The 20,972-nt window shown below is 43.1% G+C and overlaps 1 protein-coding gene across 3 annotated transcripts in view; it reads right to left on the bottom strand.

Annotated features, from left to right (window-relative positions):
• Positions 1-7,815, bottom strand: part of LOC142472295 (multidrug and toxin extrusion protein 1-like) — a 58,465-nt gene extending 50,650 nt beyond the window's left edge. The window contains exons 1-2 of one of the 3 annotated variants that reach the window (XM_075579279.1): positions 7,653-7,815; positions 6,742-7,553 (exon numbers count right to left, since the gene is read on the bottom strand). In XM_075579279.1, the coding sequence (XP_075435394.1) occupies positions 6,742-6,948 (207 nt within the window). In that variant the 5' untranslated portion in view covers positions 6,949-7,553; positions 7,653-7,815. The remainder of the gene's footprint in view (positions 1-6,741; positions 7,554-7,652) is intronic. The other 2 variants (XM_075579278.1, XM_075579280.1) reach the window with 2 other exon arrangements.
• Positions 7,816-20,972: the final 13,157 nt, after the last annotated feature.

Below are 20,972 nucleotides of genomic sequence, written 5' to 3'. Positions count from 1 at the left end.
TTATATCAATTCATGGGTCACTAATTATATGTCAGAGAGTAGTACACATGTTGTGCAGAGTTTGTCCTGGAATGACCTTTTGTGATCAACACAGATGCCTGTCTGAGTGCTAATTATAGTGTGCATACGGAGCCCTTCTAGTCAGCTGAAGGGTCCGTATGATGCACTATACATATCAAGCATGGGTTCTGATTGAACCTATTCCTATCATACTAAGTCTTATGTTTAATGCTTTTACATCAACAAATTGGACACATTCCCTATAGGCAATGTCCTAGAGTGACCTCAGTTCTTTTAGCTTGTAGATAGGTAGTCACGCTGTTGAATGCTTTAGTGTCAGGACGAGCTCACCACAAACGAGGCGGGACCGCGGTGCTGAGGTGGGATAGGATATAACGCCACCCACAGCCACGAGGGCACGTCTTGAGAGTAGAGTGGTCTGGGAGTCCGAGTCGGGGCAGGAGAGATACGGATGGTAGAGGGTGCTGTTAGCCAAGTCCGGGGTTAGAGAGAGAGACGTAATCGTTTACCGTTTGCCGGGTTCGGGGTGCCAGAGGTGCGGAGAGTCATACTGCCGTATGCCAAGTTCGGGATGCCAGAAGAAAGGGTACATTTGATAGCAGCATTGAAAAGAGGAGATGTGCCTTTAAGAGGCTGGAGCGCCTCCGTGTGGCCGCGCCTCCGTGTGGCCGCACCTTCGGGCGCATGACCGGGCACACGCCCAGACCCTGCACTAGAAGGGGCACGCAGACGTGCGCGCGCGTGCCTAGGCAAGATGGCGATCGGCGTCCTGGAGGGAGGATCACTGCGAGGCGCGGGAGGACCCGGCAGAACCGTGGGTAAGTGGGGAGCACGCCGAGGGCGGCGTGACTCCCAGGTCGTTACATTTAGTGCTATTGCAATGCGCACAGAAATTATCAATAGCGGAGACCTCCTAGTCAGTAGAGGATCTGTATGATAAAATATATCAATTATATGCACCAGGTCCGTGTGAACCAGTGTCTACTCTAGTATATCTGGATACACTGTGGTAATAAACTGTACATGAGCAAGTATAACTTGTAGATTAAAATAAGTACAAACTAAAGGAGATACTGAGAATGGCAACCCATATTCATGAATGGGTACATGATGCCATAATAAAAAAAAATAACTAACCTCCCTTAAAAAAACCTTAAAAATAGAGACCCCTCGTGTCCGCCTGGACACTGCAGAGGATCTGTATGGTGCAGCAGCAGGGAGCCGCAACTACTCGCTGTGCGAGATCGCTGGAAGCGGTACCAGTGTAATCCTGCGCATGCACCTCTGCTGCATGTGCCGACACGCACGTTTCGCGATCCAAATCGCTTTCTTAAGGCTGCCAGCTCAACGCGGCCACCAATCACATACCTCCCTGCAAATCAAAGGCCAATCAGCCGCCTTGTGCCAAGAAACCAACCTCGCTGAAGCAGGAGACATAAAAACAGGAGAGAAAAAAAATCCCAAAACTCCCAAGAGCCCCTTAATATGCATTCAAAGTTTCAGGTTTCTATGTTTCGTAGTCGTGGAGCTATGGCCCTGACGGACACACAGACTCTTTTATACTATAAAAATTCACCTTGCTATCCTCTCTTTTCCTGTCCTTTTCCCTCCTACCCTCTCCCCCAAAAGCCCTATTTTAGTGTCTGGATATAAGTAACAGCAGAGTTACATATGACTTAAATACAGCTGAGATAACAGAGCTTAGTGAATATGGGATGAATATCTTTTAGGCTATAATGAGCAGATCATTTTGGAATATTAGCCGTTACATAGCACCATGCTTTTTATGGGAGGAAATCCTGGTTAATGTCCTGATATTTAAAAAATATATACATGACTGTGAAGACAGCACAAAACAAAAAATATATAAATAACTGTGGAGATAATCCTGATGTTGGTGGTGCGATGGGAACAAATGGGACCCCAATTCCCTAAGTGATAATGATACACAAAAACAACAGAAGTCCCCAGTACTCACACAGAGAGAAGAAATGCGGTGAGGACCAAGTCATACATTTTAATGATAATAAGTATCAATAGGAATTGACAATATATGAAAAAACACAATGAGAATACACAGCATAAAACATCAGAAAAGACTGAAGTGAGAGCTTTGCCACCATGCACAGGAGTGAAAGGGAGAGGGTAGAAAAATGGCAGCTACCAATCGGGAAAAACAGGGAAACACAGTGAGGAAAAAAGGGGAGGATAAGGGAAAAACCGAGGAAGGTAAGTGGAGGGTGGAAGAGCAATTATCTAAATGGAAAAATCAATAACGTTTTGGGGTTTAGCCCCTTCTTTTGGCCCATTCCCATAGACAAAGTGTCACTGGTTCTTCCCATGAACTGTCCAATTAACCAATCCTCCCAACAATAGATAGAACAATGGGAGAGAAAAACCCCAGCAAGGTGCCGTTCAAAACAAAAAACAAAACGCCCAATCAGGTAGGGTCACAAAGAACAAACAGAACCCATTAAGAGTACAGTAACTGTACAAGAAATGAGCAGGCAAATACAAAACAGTGTATTAGAGACAAAATATATACAACAAAAGACAGGGATGCCCAATGCTACATCCAATTGACAAAACATATAAAGTAATGTGTCATGTACGACCCCCTGCTAGCACGCAACTCGCATACGGAACAAGGGTTAATACCGACGCACGCAAGCGCACCCACTCTTCACCCACTCAGGGGTCCCTCAAATGGGTTGTATCTCTCCTCAAGCTGTCCCAATATACCACCGCCACGAACAGCACACAAGTGAGCACGAGACTTTAGATATGCAACCAGGGTTAATACACACAGCTACTCTAGCCACCCTAACTTTCTCCTCTGCAAGGAACCAGCGAGTTAGCATTAACCCCCCATTCAATTGCACATCATAACCATCCACTACCACCACCTGAGGTTATGCAGATATGATAAAAGATTTTAGACTAAAATATCTGGCAGGGCCCCAGGTCCCTGTTTATTATAGGAAAAACTATGCCCTCTAACACAAAATCAGTTGTAGTAACATGTGCCCGAATTTAGCAAGTTATTCTCTCCAGCGTGTACTAAGTTCCTTCAGAGCCCAAAGCATTACTTATTAAATGTTTTAATATATATAAAAATACAGTGCTTGAATTACAGAAAAGGTATTACAAAATAGATATACAATTACAATATAAGGCCTCGTCCAGGGTTGCTGCTTGCTGGCGGAGGCGCGCTTCCGCTCGGCACTGAGCCCCTACAGCCGCAATTAGAGTGGCTTTAGTAGGGGCTCGCCTACGCTTCCGCAAGCGCGCGGAAGCGTAGGTCTTAGCAAGATTTTAAATTTCCCCGCTTGCCGGCGCGGTTCGCCCAATGAGGTCGCCCGTGACGTCTCTGGCCCGCCCCCGGCCCACCCTCGACACGCCCCCTGACGGCGCACTGTCTAAGGCCAGGGAAAGCATCCGCTTTCCCTGAGCCTCAGCGTGCCTCAGCACGCCAGCGGGGAGCTTGGCCGAGGCCTAAGGCAGAACAGCTTCTTAAAATAAAAGGGGTAAAACAGAAAATCCTATACAGTACATTACCACATGCTATGGATTTTTCCCAGAGAGGCGCTGGTTCAGAAGAGGAGGTCTGCCATGCTTTCCCAGCATGCCCGTGGTCAGATCTGCCGTTTTACAACCTGGCCCAGACTTAAGTACAATTCTTTCTTAGGGCACCTTCATGAGTCCACCCCTTCTACAACATACCTTGAAGCTGTTCTCCCCCAACCCTCTCTGTAGACCTTGATTAATTCAATTGACACCTTGAGTGGGCCATCCACACGGACCCCCCTCCCCAAGTAAATCCCTTTGAAATTCAGAGCAGTTCAAAGAAACAGTTCTGACCTGTTTCAGACTCAGCATTTTGTATTTTTCTTAAAAGTGTAGCTCATTAACCCCTCAAGCACCAGAGCGATTAAATATACCCAATATCTCATGACATTATCATGACAATAAGTATAAAGTTAAATACTTCAATAATAATATTTTCTTGGTTATTTAGTTAAACCCTTTGGCCAAAGCGTCATAAGCCTGCATACCAACGTCAAGGTATAACCAAATTTGAGCTTGCTGGGAATGTGTGTTAGAGACAAAACAGCAAGGTTCATAGTGTCACAAATATTAACCCTTTTACTTTTCTTAGCTAAGGGGTCTCCCGGAGCTGATCATGGTCCCCAAAACCTCCTGTGAAATCAGAGTTTTTTGTCCCAGTATTTGACACAGTAATAACAGGGGATAAAATACATCTTACAATGACATTGCATCTTTCTATTCACCCTTGGGGCAAGTGTGACCCTCACGGCCATTGTGTCCACTAGGCAAGCTCTATCTCAGGAACCATGGGGTCCCTGGAGGTCAGGACCACAGTCCTTGAATGACCCCATGGACCAGGTAATTAAATAAAATACCCCCCGCCCCTCCCCAAAAACGAAGTGCAAATTGCTGCTTTAGATAAATGGTTTATACTGACAGTCCCGGGTTATCGGCGGTATGGCAAATAGCGGGTCAAAATATATATTTTAAAGAACTTGAGTGGCTTCCTTAGACAGATTTATTCATTGTCTTACGTTCCTCAGTATGTATCACTTTTTATTAGAAACAATGGTTTCAAGCATATCAGTTAATTATATGATTCTGTTTGACTGAGGACTATATAATGACATACTTACATAGTTACATAGTTACATAGTAGATGAGGTTGAAAAAATACATTTCCATCAAGTTCAACCTATGCTAAATTTAGACGACAGATACTTTATCCTATATTTGTACTTACAGTATATAGATCCACCGGAAGGCAAACAAAAAACCCCAGTGACATCTAATAAGGGGAAAAAGCAAGTCCTTCCTGACTCCAAATATTGGCAATCAGATTAATCCCTAGATCAACTTCCTTTTCATGTTTACTTATTTGGTGTATCCCTGTATACCTTTCCTTTCTAAAAAGATCGACAACCTTTTGTTAACAAATCTATTGTATCTGCCATCACAATCTCCATGATTCCTCCCTGGTAAATACAGAAGCAAACAATATATTTATTTCCCCTGCTTTTCCATTATCTTCAATAATTTTCCTGCCCATCTCACACTGAAAGGGTCCTATATTTTCTTCTTTAATCTTTTGTTTACATAACTTTTTAGGGTTGATCTTACATTTTATTGCAATCCTTTCTCATTTTCAATTTTTGCTAATTTGATTGCCCTATGCAATTTTTGTTACACTCCTTATAATTTTGATACAATGCCTCCATCCCTTCTGACTTAAAGAATCTAAACGCCTGCCAATTATTTTCCATTTCCTCCCCAACCTGTTTATTTAGGCACATTGGTTTAGACTTCTTTATTTTATATTTATTACCCAAGGCAATAAAACTGGTGTGTGCTCTTCTAACAGTGGTTTAAAGACTGTCCATTTATCTTCCACATTTTTCCCGGCAAAAACGTAATTCCCATGTCTTCCTTCTGAATTATTCCTCAGTTAATAAAAATCTGCCTTTCTAAAATGTAGTCTTTGTGGAACCCATATAATATGGGTTTTGATCATTTATTTAAAATCACACCATGTTATAATCACTGTTTCCCAAATGTTTCCGGACTTGAATATTTATTATTACCTATACATTGTTTGATATTACCAAATCCAGTATTGCCCCTCTCCTGGTTGATTTCTCAATAATTTGCGACATGTAATTGTCTTTTAGCACTCCCAAAAACTGTTTCCTTTCGTAGCAACGCTAATCTCTTTACTCCAGTCGTGTGGATAACTAAAATACCTCATTATGCAAACATGACCTAGTTTTGATGCCTGCAATATGGATTTAGCCTTCATTTGCAGAAGTATTTTGGCTTCCTCAATCTCACAGATATTCGGTGGTTCATAGCATATCCCTACAAACATTTTCTTTCTACTTTTACCTCCACTGCTAATTTATTTCCACAAGATCGAACCAGCCTCGTGACGCGTCCGACCCCACCTCCCCATCGCCTCCCGCACAATTACACGTCGCCCGGGTGTGTAATCTCGGCCTAACCCGGAAACAGAATGGGAAGAGTCCTCTTCTCTGCATTACAAATCGCGTCTCGCGCTCTCCCTCGCAATCTGCGGACATAATGATGACAATTCGTCACGTAGCCCGTGGGCGGCCAGATCCCATGACGAAGAGTGGCTACCCCATTCTGTTTATGTCATTTATATCACTTGACACATCTACGTTATACATTTGTACCCCCAATGTACCTTGCTGCAGAGTATGTTGGAGGTTTACAAATAATAGTATGTGTATATATATATATATATATATACACACACACACACACACACACACACACACACACACACACACACACACACACACACACACACACACACACACACACACACACACACGTATAGACCGCATACACACCTTATTGAGGGTATTTATAAGACCATAGTAAATAGTATAAAGACATACAATACAATACAATACTGTATATACTCTAAAGTTTAGAGAATGGTCGGTGCTCTGAGACAAAAATAAGTATAGCACAAACAAGACAAAAAAATCTCAATGATGAGCACTCCAAAAAATCCCCAGAAAATATAACAAACTTTGTATACGTGCTACAGCTGTTTTCAATTGTTTCTTTTTGTCATACTATGAAAAATTCAAACATTTTAAGAAGGAGGGGCACTGGCATGTCTGGTAGCATCTCTGTCCTTACCGTTGGTCCAGCTAGTGCCAGAAGCTTACGGGCTTCTTGGAAGACATCTGCAGGCAGGAAACTGCACACCTTCTGTGCACATCCATTTGTGCAACATCCACCTGGAGCCTGCTCCGGAGGAATACACGAGTCTCTGTTGTCCGACTCCGAACTAGTGACCTGTTCCACGCCCTGACTTGTGGCTGCTTTCGGGTCCTCTCCTTCCATCACTGACAGCTTTTACGGGCAATCTCCTAGTAAAACTGCAATCAATGTTCATGAAAAAGCTAGAGGGAAGTAGCCTTGAGCATTGTTTTTTCCACTGGGAGATCTTGGTTTGAGAGCAGGTACCAGTCAGTTGTAAGTCAGTGCAACTGAGAGAGGGCGGCTCAGTGAGCAAAGACCCTGACTCTGGCACCGAGTTTGAATTAGGGGAACCAGGTTCAAATCCTGGTGTCAGCTCCTTGTGACATTGGGCAAGTCACTTTATCTCGCTGTGCCTCAGGCACCAAAAACAGATTGTAAGCTCCACGAGGCAGGGACGGTGTCTGCAAAATGTCTTTGTGAAGCGCTGAGTAAAAACTAGCAGCGCTATACAAGGACCAACATTATTATAACATTATTATCTTCTGGTGCATGCAGCACTCCAAAAATAGTCACTTTTCAAGGTCAACAATTCATTGAACTTGTGAAATTCTATGCACAGACTTTGAAAGTAAAAAAATATATGGATCAGAGCAGCGTCCCATTAAGCAATCCACGTTCATACAAATATTTGCTGTAAAAACAGCCATGTAGAGAGTTTTTTTTGTGAAAAAGAACAGCCCACTTTTCTAAAACGAAAAAAAGACAGCGTAAGTTTCTAAGCAGGAAATCATCAGGACCACAGCATTTAAGTTCACATGTATGTAAAGCTTTTGCACATCTCACACCTACTGTATATAAGGAAATATCTCTGTGACCCAAGCTGCAGGTAATTTTCTTCTTACTTTCACTCTCAAGAATCACTCTCTGCTGCTTTGTCTCTCCCAGGGAAATACCAGGCTGCCTAGTGAACAGAAAAACATCAAGCGCAGATGGAAAGGCATCTCTGATTTGCAGGCACAGTGAGCTGGGGGGAGGAGAGGGGAGAGTTTTTTTTTTAGGTTTCCAGCCTCATGCCCCTCCTTTCATAAACAGAACTGCCAATACTGTACTCAAGAACTACTGTAGTTCACTGTTGTGTAGCCTCTAGATATAAATGAGTCACCACCAAAAACCCTTTAATGTCAGTGTAGTCTAAAATGGATTGAACTGCAAACGAACCGTCCAAAGCAGCAGTGCATTTTTTCTAGAAAAGAAGGTGAGGGTACCTGACGTGAGGATGGGAGTGGGTATTCTTGGTTGGGGGGGGGGGGGATTTTTGGACATGCGCAATAATATATTCACATATTTCAAAATAGTTTCCCAAACTGTTATTATTTTTGTGCATAATAATTATTACATTTTAATTGTTTTATAAAACATTGGATTTTTTTTTTTTTTTAGTCTATCACAATAATGCTATAAAATGTTACCACATGGTATATGAACAAAGATACAGGAACTGCATTCCACCGCATTTCCCCTGTGTATATACATGTACAGGCAGTCCTCGGTTATCCGACACAATGCGTTACTCAAAATGGCGTTGGATAACGAAACGTTGTAAAGCGAAACACGTTTTCCCATAGGAACACTGTTTAAATGAAAGGTTCCGTTCCTGAAGGCATTTTTAATGCTAAAATACACAAAATATTTTACGCAGACAATAAGATACGCAGCACACACATACATTATATAGTGTATATACTGTAATTACTGTATATATATAATATAACATAATATATAATATAATAATATAATATATTATATAGTATAATATATATATATTATATACACATAAACAACTTTGCAAAGCGTCGTAAGAGCGTTGGATAAGCCGTTTTGGCGTTGTAAAAATGAACATAGGTATGCATTGCATAGCGTTGGATAAGCCATTCGTTGTAAAGTGAAGCGTTGTAAAACGAGGACTACCTGTATAATATATTATACTATATAATACGATGGGCAATTTTGAAACAAACGGCCTTTCCATTCTCTGTCATTTTATCAAGGTTCTCTGCGTAAGATTTAATGAAGACACTATATATTAATGTCGCCAGCCTTCTTTATGCATGTCATTTAATTAAAGGATATCGTTCACCAGTTTGTAGTGGTGAAAAACCTGTGTTTCTGGAGGATTAACATTGCCATCATTGTGTTTTTGTTTTTTTACAACTTTCTCATACCCATTGGCTAATAACAGGGATCTTCCCTTTAAACCCGCTGGGATCAAGGGAACCTAACTCCACCACATTTGGCAGTTCATCAGGGGTGGACGTTATTTGGCCAATACCTGGGCACATGTTGACCTGAAACGCCTTCTAGTTTTCCTATGAGATCCTCAGGTGAAGGATCGCCATGTTACTGCGCGAAGGATCGCCACGTTACTGCACGAAAAATCGCCACGTTACTGCGCAAAGGATCACCACGTTACTGCGCGAAGGGTCGCCACGTTACTGCACGAAAAATCGCCACGTTACTGTGCGAAGGATCGCCACGTTACTGCGCGAAGGATCGCCACGTTACTGCGCGAAGGATCGCCACGTTACTGCGCGAAGGATCGCCATGTTACTGCGCGAAGGATCGCCATGTTACTGGACAAAGCATCGCCACGTTACTGCGCGGAGGATCGCCACGTGGTGTGGAGGCCTACAATTCAGACTCAGAGTCTGAGCAGCGAGTGTCCACAAAATAGAGTATATAGAAATCCTGGTCACATAGATAAATCTGACTTTTCATAAGTGTAAAATAATGACTGCTCTAGGAGGTATAAATATCAATTTAAAGAGCAGCACAGGGGAAACCCCCTAGATACCTTCCTGCTGTGTGCACACAAAATATATAGTTTTATTGGCGGCTATAAAATGCGCCTATTAGCCCAGGATGGTAAGGTAGGTTAGGAGAAGATAAGAACTATCTTAGTAAATAGCAGGGCTGGCTGACATATTATGCCTGGTTGCCCAAAGTAGTAAGTATTAAAGTCTTGTCTTTCTTGTACTGCAGCAGTGCACAGCTTGTATCTGAACACTGCCGCGTTCCTACACCTCTAAGCTCCTGCCCCCCTTCCCCCTCCCTTAAAATTTTACGTCACTCGCAACCAGCCCCAACACATGTTTCAATCCTACGGGAGCTTTCTCGAGGGAGTGCTGACACAACCTCGCTCCTGGATAGGTTTAAATACCCACAGGTTGTCATGGTAACCGGAAGATGCTAATTTGCTGCTATGGCAGCTGGTTATGCTTGTGGGATTTAGCAGATTTCATCAATGCCTCATTTATTCAATTTAATCTCTAGATTTAGAGAGGATTAGCTGTTGATTTAGAAGGCTCAATAAATACGTAAAGTGCAGGGAATTCAGGTATAGGTAGCAGTGGCTGTAAAAGAAGATGGTTTATATATGTAAACGGAGTATAAGTGTAGCCCTCTGCCCTCCACCCCTGGGAAATGGTCTTGCTACTGGTGTATTCTGTGGCTGCTGTTTCATAGCTAGTTGGTAAACAGGAGGCAGGAGATCTCCACAGTGTTGTGGGGAGGACATCAGGACAAGCTCACGGTGGTTCTTTTGTGAAAGTGCCTCCAGTCCAAGAGGATCTTGAGTCCTTCAGGATGACACTAATGGACACTCCTAATTTGCTTCCCAGTCATGCTTCAAATACTACGTCAGGTGTTGGTATGACTGAGGTTTATCGAAAAGCAGGATACATGCACTGCATCACAGGATTGACATGATAACCCATCTTGAGGCATTAGCCATTATCTCCGTAGTACCCTACCCCCTAGGGGCTAGGCCTCAGCAACTCCTCTAGCAGGAGAACTCTCTCGTTTCGCACACTCAGTAGTCTAACAAAACACAGAACCCCAGCAAGCTCTTTTTGGGAACCCGAGCCCCCACAAAATATATATATGTATGTGTCAAAATGGAGTGCTATTGAGCGTGGCATATGTATACAACAGACGACAGAGAAGCCCAATGCTACATCCAACATGACAGAAACACACAGTAAAATACTTATATATTCTCTTGAAATAGGGTCATTTAGTTTAACCCTAACCCAAAGGGTTAAACTAAATGACCCTATTTCAAGAGAATATATAAGTATTTTACTGTATATTTCTGTCATGTTGGATGTAGCATTGGGCTTCTCTGTCGTCTGTTGTATATATACACTGTATGCCACGCTCAATAGCACTCCATTTTGACACATATACATATATATATATTCTGTGGGGGCTCAGGGGTTCCCAAAAAGAGCTTGCTGGGGTTCTGTGTTTTGTTAACCCATTCTCAGCTGTTTCATCTGTTGGAGGTTAGTGGCTCCTCCTTCCCAGGTTTTAAGCCCGCCCCTCCCCACTTCCATAGTTTGAAAGTGCCTCATTCTGCTGGATATAGACCCACTGTGGTCTTTCTCCCTCCTGATAGAGGTAAATGAGAATTTTAATCCTAATAGAGGTATATTAGTATTTTATCTGGTAGTGTTAGGCCTTGCGAACAGGTGTCTGCCTTGACATGGCTCGCAAGCTTACAACGCTTTGGCCAAAGGGTAATACTAAATGACCCTTGCTGCAATCCTGCCTTGTGCCTTGCTGCAATCCTGCCTTGTGCCTTGCTGCAATCCTGCCTTGTGCCTTGCTGCAATCCTGCCTTGTGCCTTGCTGCAATCCTGCCTTGTGCCTTGCTGCTTCCTGCCTTGTTCCTGCTGCTGCCTGACCCCTGCTTCGTATCTGGACTCCACATCTCTCCTGACCCGGCTTACGTACGACCATTCTGAACTTTCTACTCCTGACCTCGGCTACTCTCCACTCTCCAATCCAGACCCGGCAAGTATAACGACTACTCTACCTTCTATACTCCTGACCCGGCTTGCAAGACCATTCTACACTCTAGGCGCGCCCTCGCGGTTGTGGGTTGGCGTTTATACAATTCCCTACCTCAGCCTCGCGGTCACGTCTGGTTTGTGGTGAGCTACGCGTTACACTTACCTTCTCTGTGGCGACGTGTCACCATGGCAACGCAGTGTCAAATGACGCCGCGTGGTCATGTGACATCACATTGGCATGGCAACATGATGTCACGTGACCCCGCGGCGTCATTTGACGCCGGAGAGGAGGTAAGGGAGGGGGGAGCGCGAGCAGGGAGGGTGGTGCACGCTGGAAAGATTGCGCACCGCTGCTTTAGCCTATAATTAAGTAATAATCCCAGAAAAAACAGAGCATTACTGCCCCCCCCCCACCTCTGTACACACAAACACACAATCTGCAGCTCTACGCACACACAGGCACACGCACACACACACTACAGGGATTTCAATACTCTGGAAGCTGCCCTCTGATGGTGGCCTTTCCTTCTCCCACACTCCGTGCCCTGATGGCAGGGGTGGAGGCGTGGGGCTCCTGCTCTCCTCTCTCTGTCGTTACTGAACCCTTCCTATACCTCCCTCTCTTGCTTTTCCCTCCTTTGAGGCTCACACTGTCCAGATTTTCTCTCCTCTTCCTGTCCATGTGGCGGTCATCTATCGCCCACCTACCTCTACTCATCCCCCTTCTGCCTTTCTCTGTCACTTTGAATCCTGGCTCTCTTTCTTCCTCTCCTCAGACTCCCCTGTTCTTCTCCTTGGGGACTTCAATTGCCACATTGATGACCCCTCTCTCCCTTGGGCTTCCCGCTTTCTTTCTCTAACCTCTTCTTTTGGCCTTCAACAGTGGACTGCAGCCAGCACCCACAAGGATGGCCACTACTTAGACCTGGTTTTCACTAAGAACTTCTCTCTCTCCGATTTCTCCATTTCCCCTTTTCCTCTCTCTGACCATCATCTCATCTCATTCTCCCTATCTCGCTTCTCCCCTTCTCCACCTCCATCTACCCCCCGGTTCTGCAGAAACCTGCGCTCTATTCACTTACCTGACTTTGAGTCCACTTTACGCTCCTCCCTCTCCTCTCTCAGCTCTGCTACAGACCCCGACAACCTGGTCAGGAACTACAACTCTGTCTTGTCCTCGTCTCTTGATCTACATGCCCCGCTTTCTCTCTGCCGCACTCGCCCTTCTAACCCTAGACCCTGGCTAAATTCCCACACGCGCATGCTGCGTTCCTCCACTCGTTCCTCTGAACGCCTCTGGAGGAAGTCTCACACTCTCGCAGACTTCCTTCACTACAAATTTATGCTATCCTATTTCAACTCTGCCCTCTCACAAGCTAAACAAGCTTACTTTTCTGCACTAATCAACATGCACAAGTCTAACCCACGCCGACTGTTCTCTGTCTTTGATACTCTACTCAAACCACCCTCAGCTGCCTCTCCTTCCTCCATCTCCGCTCAGGACTTTGCTGACTATTTTAAGGAAAAGGTGGAATCCATACGGCAGAACATCCCCTCTGTTTCTTCCTCCCATCCTACAACTCTTCCTAACTCTCCTCCTGCCTTCCTTGATTCTTTTTCCACTGTCTCAGAGGAGGATGTGTCGCTGTTGATCGCCTCTTCTCCCTCTACCACTTGCCCTCTTGACCCCATTCCCTCCCATCTCCTAAAACCTCTTGCTCCTACTATAATCCCTACGCTCACACACATTTTTAACTCCTCCCTCTGCTCTGGAACCTTTCCATCCTCCTTCAAACATGCAACAGTCATACCATTACTCAAAAACAGCAAGCTTGACCCTACCTGTCTTTCTAACTATCGACCTGTCTCCCTCCTGCCTTTTGCCTCTAAACTCCTTGAACGTCTTGTATTCTCTCGCTTGCTCCATTTTCTGAACACCTATTCTCTCCTAGACCCTCTACAATCTGGCTTCCGCACTGCTCACTCCACGGAAACAGCCCTCACTAAAATAACTGACGACCTCCATGCTGCCAAAGACAGAGGTCATTACACTCTGCTCATATTACTCGACCTCTCAGCAGCATTTGACACCGTGGACCACCCTCTTCTCCTTCATATTCTCCATACTCTTGGTATTCGGAACAAAGCTCTATCCTGGATCTCATCCTACCTCTCCCATCGTACTTTCAGTGTCTCTTCTGCTAACACCTCCTCCTCTATTGATCTCTCTGGGGGGGTACCCCAGGGCTCTGTCCTGGGACCTCTTCTCTTTTCTCTGTACACACTCTCTCTAGGTGACCTAATAACATCTTTTGGGTTTAAATATCACCTCTATGCTGACGACACACAAATATACTTTTCAACACCCGACCTTACACCTGCTGTACAAACCAAAGTTTCTGAATGTCTCTCTGCTATATCATCCTGGATGGCCCTCTGCCGCCTTAAACTCAACATGGCTAAAACAGAGCTCCTCATACTTAATCCCAAACCTGGCCCTACTACCTCCTTCCACATTACTGTTGGAACTACGATCATTCACCCAGTAGCCCAAGCACGCTGCCTAGGGGTCACACTCGACTCCTCTCTCACATTTGCCCCTCACATTCAAAACATTTCTAAAACTTGTCGCTTTTTCCTCTGCAATATTACAAAGATACGCCCTTTCCTCTGTTGCTCGACTGCTAAAACTCTAACTCAGGCCCTCATTCTCTCCCGTCTTGATTACTGTAACCTCCTGCTGTCCGGCCTTCCTGCTTCTTACCTGTCTCCCCTACAATCTATCCTAAATGCTGCTGCCAGAATCACTCTACTCTTTCCTAGATCTGTCTCAGCATCTCCCCTCATGAAATCCCTCTCCTGGCTTCCGATCAAATCCTGCATCTCACACTCCATTCTTCTACTCACTTTTAAAGCTTTACACTCTTCTGCCCCTCCTTACATCTCAGCCCTAATTTCTCGCTATGCACCATCCCGACTCTTGCGTTCTGCTCAAGGATGTCTTCTTTCTACCCCCTTTGTATCTAAAGCCCTCTCCCGCCTTAAACCTTTTTCACTGACTGCCCCACACTTCTGGAATGCCCTTCTCCTCAGTACTTGACTAGCACCCCCTCTATCCACCTTTAAGACCCACCTTAAGACACACTTGCTTAAAGAAGCATATGAATAGCACTGTGGATATTCTGAACACGATACATAAAGCTTGGGCCCCTGCAGACGCACTTACCAGAACTCCCTCCTACTGTCTCTGTACGTTCTCCCTACCTACCAATTAGACTGTAAGCTCCTCGGGGCAGGGACTCCTCTTCCTTAATGTTACGTTTATGTCTAAAGCACTTATTCCCATGATCTGTTATTTATATTATCTGTTATTTATTTGATTACCCCGTGTATTACTACTGTGAAGCGCTATGTACATTAATGGCGCTATATAAATAAAGACATACAATGCAATACAATACTTCCCGGATTTAACAGCTTTAGCCTATAATAACTTCTAATTACATTTTATTTTGCCCCTTCCACTGCCCCATACCTGGCAAAATTGTATAACAACATTCTTGACGGGTCCTGATTTCCATAAGGCCTCGTCCAGGGTGGTGCTGAGCGGGCGCGCGCACTCACGCTGGCCAAAATGAAACACATTACGGCAATGTGTGTGGCCAGCGTGAGCAAGCGCCTGTGCCCGCTCGGCGCTCAGAGCAAGCAAATTTACATTTGCCGCTCGCAAGCGCATCACGTGAGCGGTTCGCCCAATGAGGGCGAACCAGCTCCGTGACGTCGTGGCCGCTCCCCCATGCGCGTGCCTAGCCGGCCACGAATCGCCCGGCCGAGCTGGGCGCAGCGCACGAGCACCAGCGCGCCCGTTCCCTGCCTGGCCGCAGCCTTAGAGAGGCTTTTCGCTACTAACACCGTAATACTAAAAACGGGTCAGAACCCGGACTTATGTGCCGGCTACCTCTCAATTTCCCCTATAACCACCGATATCAAAATCTTTGCCAACATTTTAGCCACCAGAAATGAACGATTATTAGGGCTCTTTCGTCCACCTGACCAAGTGGGGTCCATCCGTGAAAGAGAGGCAGCTGACAACATTCGTAGGGTGGTCAAACTGAAACATCACTATCATTCTACCAACTACCCTGCAGTGTATTTCATTGGATGCAGAAAAAGCCTCTGACAGAATTAACTGGTATTTATGTCACAAGCCCTTCAAAAAGTGGGGACTAGATTTGTAAATGGTGTCAATGCGTTATAATGTCATTAAGCAGCCATGATTAAATCTAATAGTTTCTCCTCCACGCCCTTCACCCGCCAGGGATACCTCTTCTTCCCACATCGGAAAGCAATCGTTACTGAGTCCCTGGCATCCAACATTCAGCACCATTTTAAAATTAAAGGTCTTTTGAAAAAGAATAGAGAATGCAAAACATCTCTTTGCGGACAACCTTCTTTTACCATTGAACGAGACCCCAACCTTTACTTTTCGTAGAAATTGAAACGTCCGGTCAGATCTCTTGCTTAACTTACTAGTTAATAGTAGTGATGTACCGAGTACCCAGAATTAACCGGTACCCGGCATCACCCGACGCCTTCCCAACTACCCAGACATTACCCGGACCCGGCAAATGGAAAGTGTGCCCGGCGCCGGGTAGTGATGTCATTATGTATATAACTAAGAGAATAAACTTCTGGATGACAGATTGAGTGTGAAATTTGTTTTTATTTAAGCATATTATGCATCGTAATGGATGCTAAACAACTGGTTAACATTACCAGTACCACTTTTTTTGCATTTCAAATAATATGAAATATTTATAATTATTAATATTTTTAACACATGCATATGAAAGCACTGAGTGCACTCTATAAAATAGTGTGATGGTACTTCACCACACCTTTTTTTTAACAGCTGGTTAACTTAACTACCAGCACCAGCTTTTAACTTTTTTTTACTTTTTGCAAATGTAAAAATATTTTACTGCAATTACAATGCTAATAATTAAAATTCTAGAGTGGGAGATTATGATGAAGAAACAATAGTTTTTCAGCATTTCGTGGAAGGAGTTTATTCCTCCTCTCTTCGTATATGATTCCTGGCTCACTAAACATCCTCTCACTGGGTTTGCTGCTTGGAGGTGCACACAGGTAATGTCTGGCCAATTTTGTTAACTCTGGAAAGATAGTGGCATTTTGTGCCCACCATGTTAAAGGATTTTCTTTATGAGCAATGTTAGGACATTTAATAAAATGTTCAAGTTGCCTCTCTTCTTTTGAATAAGACATATTATCATCTGCAGTTGGAACATCTTCTTGTTGGCTTTCATTTTCCACAGAAATTTTATTTAAGCAAGCCCACACATAATAATAGCAACATATTCTTGTTTTACGTACCGCTTTACAGAGACATTTTGGAGGCACAGGTCTGTGGAGCTTACAATATATGTTTTTGGTGCCTAAGGCACAGGGAGATAAAGTGACTTGCCCAAGGTCACAAGGAGCCGACACCAGGAATTGAACCAGGCTCCCCTGCTTCAAACACAGTGCCAGTCAGTGCCTTTACTCACTGAGCCACTCCTTCTCCCTATCTTTAATTTTGACGTGATCAGTGTTACCTTCTATTGGTTCTTGTTGTTTTTCTTCTGTTGGTTCTTGTTGTTTTTCTTCTGTTGTTCCATTAGTTGCACATATTGGAGGCAGAATTTTCATTTGTTCAATTATCCAAGTTTTAGCCAGAACACGTACATTGGGTTTCAAGAATGTAAGTTTGTAACGTGGATCCAAAACGGTGGCGATCACATACAATTTATTAAATTCCACATGATGAAACCTAGTTTGAAAAGATTTCAGCAGTTCTGTTTGCATGGTTTGTGTGCCGTTGGTTTTGGTTTGGCAGAGAAAACGCTCTAAAACAGCAACATTTGGAATCACCATAGATATAAGCGCTTTGTCTGCACTGGCTTTGACTGTGACAGTGAATAATTGTTCCAATAGTAGAAGTACATTTTCAATCAGCTTAAAATTGTCAGCAGCCAAGCTCGGTATGTTGTGATCGGATGAGTATAATGTGATGGCTTTTGTTCAAAAATCCTCTTTAACATATGATATGTAGAATTCCACCTCGTTGCTTCATCTTGCACCAATTGTAGACAATGGATGAAGCAGGACTCATTTGTCATACCGGTCATATTTAGGCCACTTTTCATATTACGTGCATTGTCCCGAAGCAATACGTGTATATTTTCTTCAGGACTTAACTTCCAGAGTTGTAGCATCTCGGCTAATGCATCACTAATGGCAATACCTGTGCGCCTTCCTGAAAAATGACGAGCATTTATAACAATGCAAATTTTCTTAAATTCCTCAGTGATCCAATGCCCACTGAGGCTTAAAAAACGTTCATTATTCTCTGAACAGGTCCATATGTCAGATGTCAAGGAGACGGAACTGTTTGGTAAATTGTCAATGTTCATCAAATCCTGAATTTTGGCAAAACATTTATCGTATATTGATGGAATAATGTTTTGCGTAAAAAAAAATTCTGGACGGTATTTTGTATCGCTGCCCCAATGTGTGAAGAAGATGAATAAATCCAACATTTTCAACAATAGAAAAAGGCTGGTTGTCCACAGCTATCATTTCTCCAATTTTATAATGAATTGCACTTGCCTTAAGATGATTTATGTCCCATGATTTGATTTTGTCCAAACACTGTTCCAATGTTTGTCCTTTATTTGGATGCGACGGTCTCGCGACTGGGGAAATCTAATTTCCTCTTCTTATCCATTTTACTGAATTCTGTATAATGTTTGTACCGTACCGTACATGTTTCATTAGGGTTGATGTTGGGTTGATGTTGGGTTGGGTTGATGTTCCGAAGGTTCTGGTACTTGTACCTCCTCGAGATTAAACGGAACATATAATTTGCACATTGCTTTTGTCTCGTCGTCAGGGGACACTTCAAAAAAAATTCCAGGCGGAACTCATTATTTCAAGCCTGCAACAGTAAATAGAAAAACTATGTGAACTAAGTGTCCAGAAAATAAATAAAAGTAACTCCAACCATAAATAGTCCAATGGCCAAGATGTAGCAAACCTCCAATGGGTCTCTTGAAAGTGGTCTCACAGCACATTGAAATCACAAATAAAGAATATCATAGTGCAACACCATACCACTTTCAAGAGACCCATTGGAGGTTTGCTACATCTTGGCCATTGGACTATTTATGGTTGGAGTTCCTTTTATTTATTTTCTGGACACTTAGTTCACATAGTTTTTCTATATTCACTTAGTAATATTAGGCGCCGAATTTCCGTTTTTTATATGTCATTGGTTAGATTTGTATCAGTCTATTTTTCAGGCTGCCTATCTTTCACAATTTAAAGTATTCCTTTTGTAAGCACTTAATAATATTTGAAGCATTAGCGCTGTTAAGCACATTTTTCTTTTTTGCAAGCCTGCAATAGTACTGAGTCAGACTGACAGCAAGAAAACCACCGCAAACCACAGGCCAGACTGAGGTTCAAGGGAAACAGGATGTATGATTGAAAAGTAGCCACTAAAAAAAGCTAGGACTTGTCAGGGGGTTCACAAGGCAAACATTTTATTTAAAAACTTAGTTCATTATCAAACCATTAAACTAGCTCCTGTAGGGAAATGTATATTTTATTTGGTATGTTTATATTGCAGTATTAATGTAGCATGATTAAAATAGGTGTTAATTTTAATACATACTTCGCTGACGTTTCTAACTGATTGGTTTTACCCTGCCAACCAGGTAGCCGGGTACCCAGCCGGGTAACAGGCGCTGAAACCCTCGAGTACCCGTTACCTGTTTTTTTTTTTTTAAATGAGGACCCGGTCCAACACTAGCTAATACTTCCAAGTCAAAAGCCCTGAGCCTATTTACATCGCTAGAGGTTCAGACTCAACTACAACTGCAGTTTAACATCAACTCCAATCAATATTTCCAATCAAATGGAAATATATAAGCCTTAAATACCTGAGTGTCCAAATAATGAAAACATTGACTCAGTTTACATCAAACAATCTTCCGCTGGCATCGCAAATCAAACATGATCTGTGCTCCTGGGCACATTTTTCTCTTTCCTAGTCCGGGGAGAGTTACTTCTATCAAAATGATGATAGTGCCCACAATGTTATATTTATTTCAAGTTTTACCAGTTCCCCTTCTTTTCCTTAAAGACATGGAGAAAACTATTTATGATTTTGTTTGGAACAAATGTAAACCTAGAATAAGATGATCAATAACGACTGTAATTAGAGGTTCCCGACTCCAGTGCAGGTTTTAAGCATACCCCATCTTGAACACGAGTGGTTCAGTGATAATAATGGCAGCCTTAAAATCTGCACTATTGGTGGTTTTTGAGGACGGGAGTTGGGAACGTCTGGTTTATATAATTTGCGGTTGGAAGATTGGCAATGCCAGACCGTCAACGCCTGAAGAATGAATCACCTGATTTTTTTTTTTTTTTAAACTTAATTTTTATTAAAATTTTTTAGGGGGAGGGGAGGAATGAAGAAAATAAAAAATGGGGGGAGGGAAGGGTACAAAAAATAGAGATGGGAGAAAGTTCACATTCATTTACAATTTTACCTAACAAGATTTCTTAAAATATTCTATCACACAGTTAATATAAATATCCTTTTTTTTTTTTTTGTTACAACAAAATTAAGTGGGTATTAATTTCTTGTTGATTTTCACTCAGAATCCAAGGTAACCACACCTTCTGAAAATCTGTGTAGGTGTCGTTATTAAGAATCACCTGATTTTATGCCTGGCAAATGCAAAATGTAATCTCTGGGATCCATAATCTATGGAGTCTATATTTAGAATGATGCAATACAAAATGTATGCTCTTTATAGGCAACCTTACCTACCCCCCACCCTCCTATACACCCCTATTGTATGTGACTATAATGGGTCTCAGAATAGTACACAAAAGGGTAACTCTGCCTACTAACCAAACTATGATTTTAGTAATGAGGCGGTGGTATTTTTCCCAATAACAGCTTGGAGGTTACAGTAACAACGAGTCTCATTGAGACTTTCTAATATTTTGCTACTCACTGCTGGTTTCAGCAACAAGCACATTATTCTGTAGCACCCTACTGCGCAGCGTAGTTTGCACTTTGACTCATGTCTATCAGACCTTGTGCCACTAATGAGAGCAAACGTTTTAGAAGTCTAGATACTGGAGTTTCGTGTGTCACGCGAGCTATCATTTATCCCTGACCACCTGTCGGATTGATCTGTTAACTTGCTGTATCATACCAGTACACCACTATAA

This window comes from Ascaphus truei, chromosome 21, assembly GCF_040206685.1.
Source record: "Ascaphus truei isolate aAscTru1 chromosome 21, aAscTru1.hap1, whole genome shotgun sequence".
Classification (NCBI taxonomy): Eukaryota; Metazoa; Chordata; class Amphibia; order Anura; family Ascaphidae; genus Ascaphus; species Ascaphus truei.
Note: the sequence above shows the minus strand (reverse complement) of the source record. Positions and strands in the feature narration are given on the sequence as shown.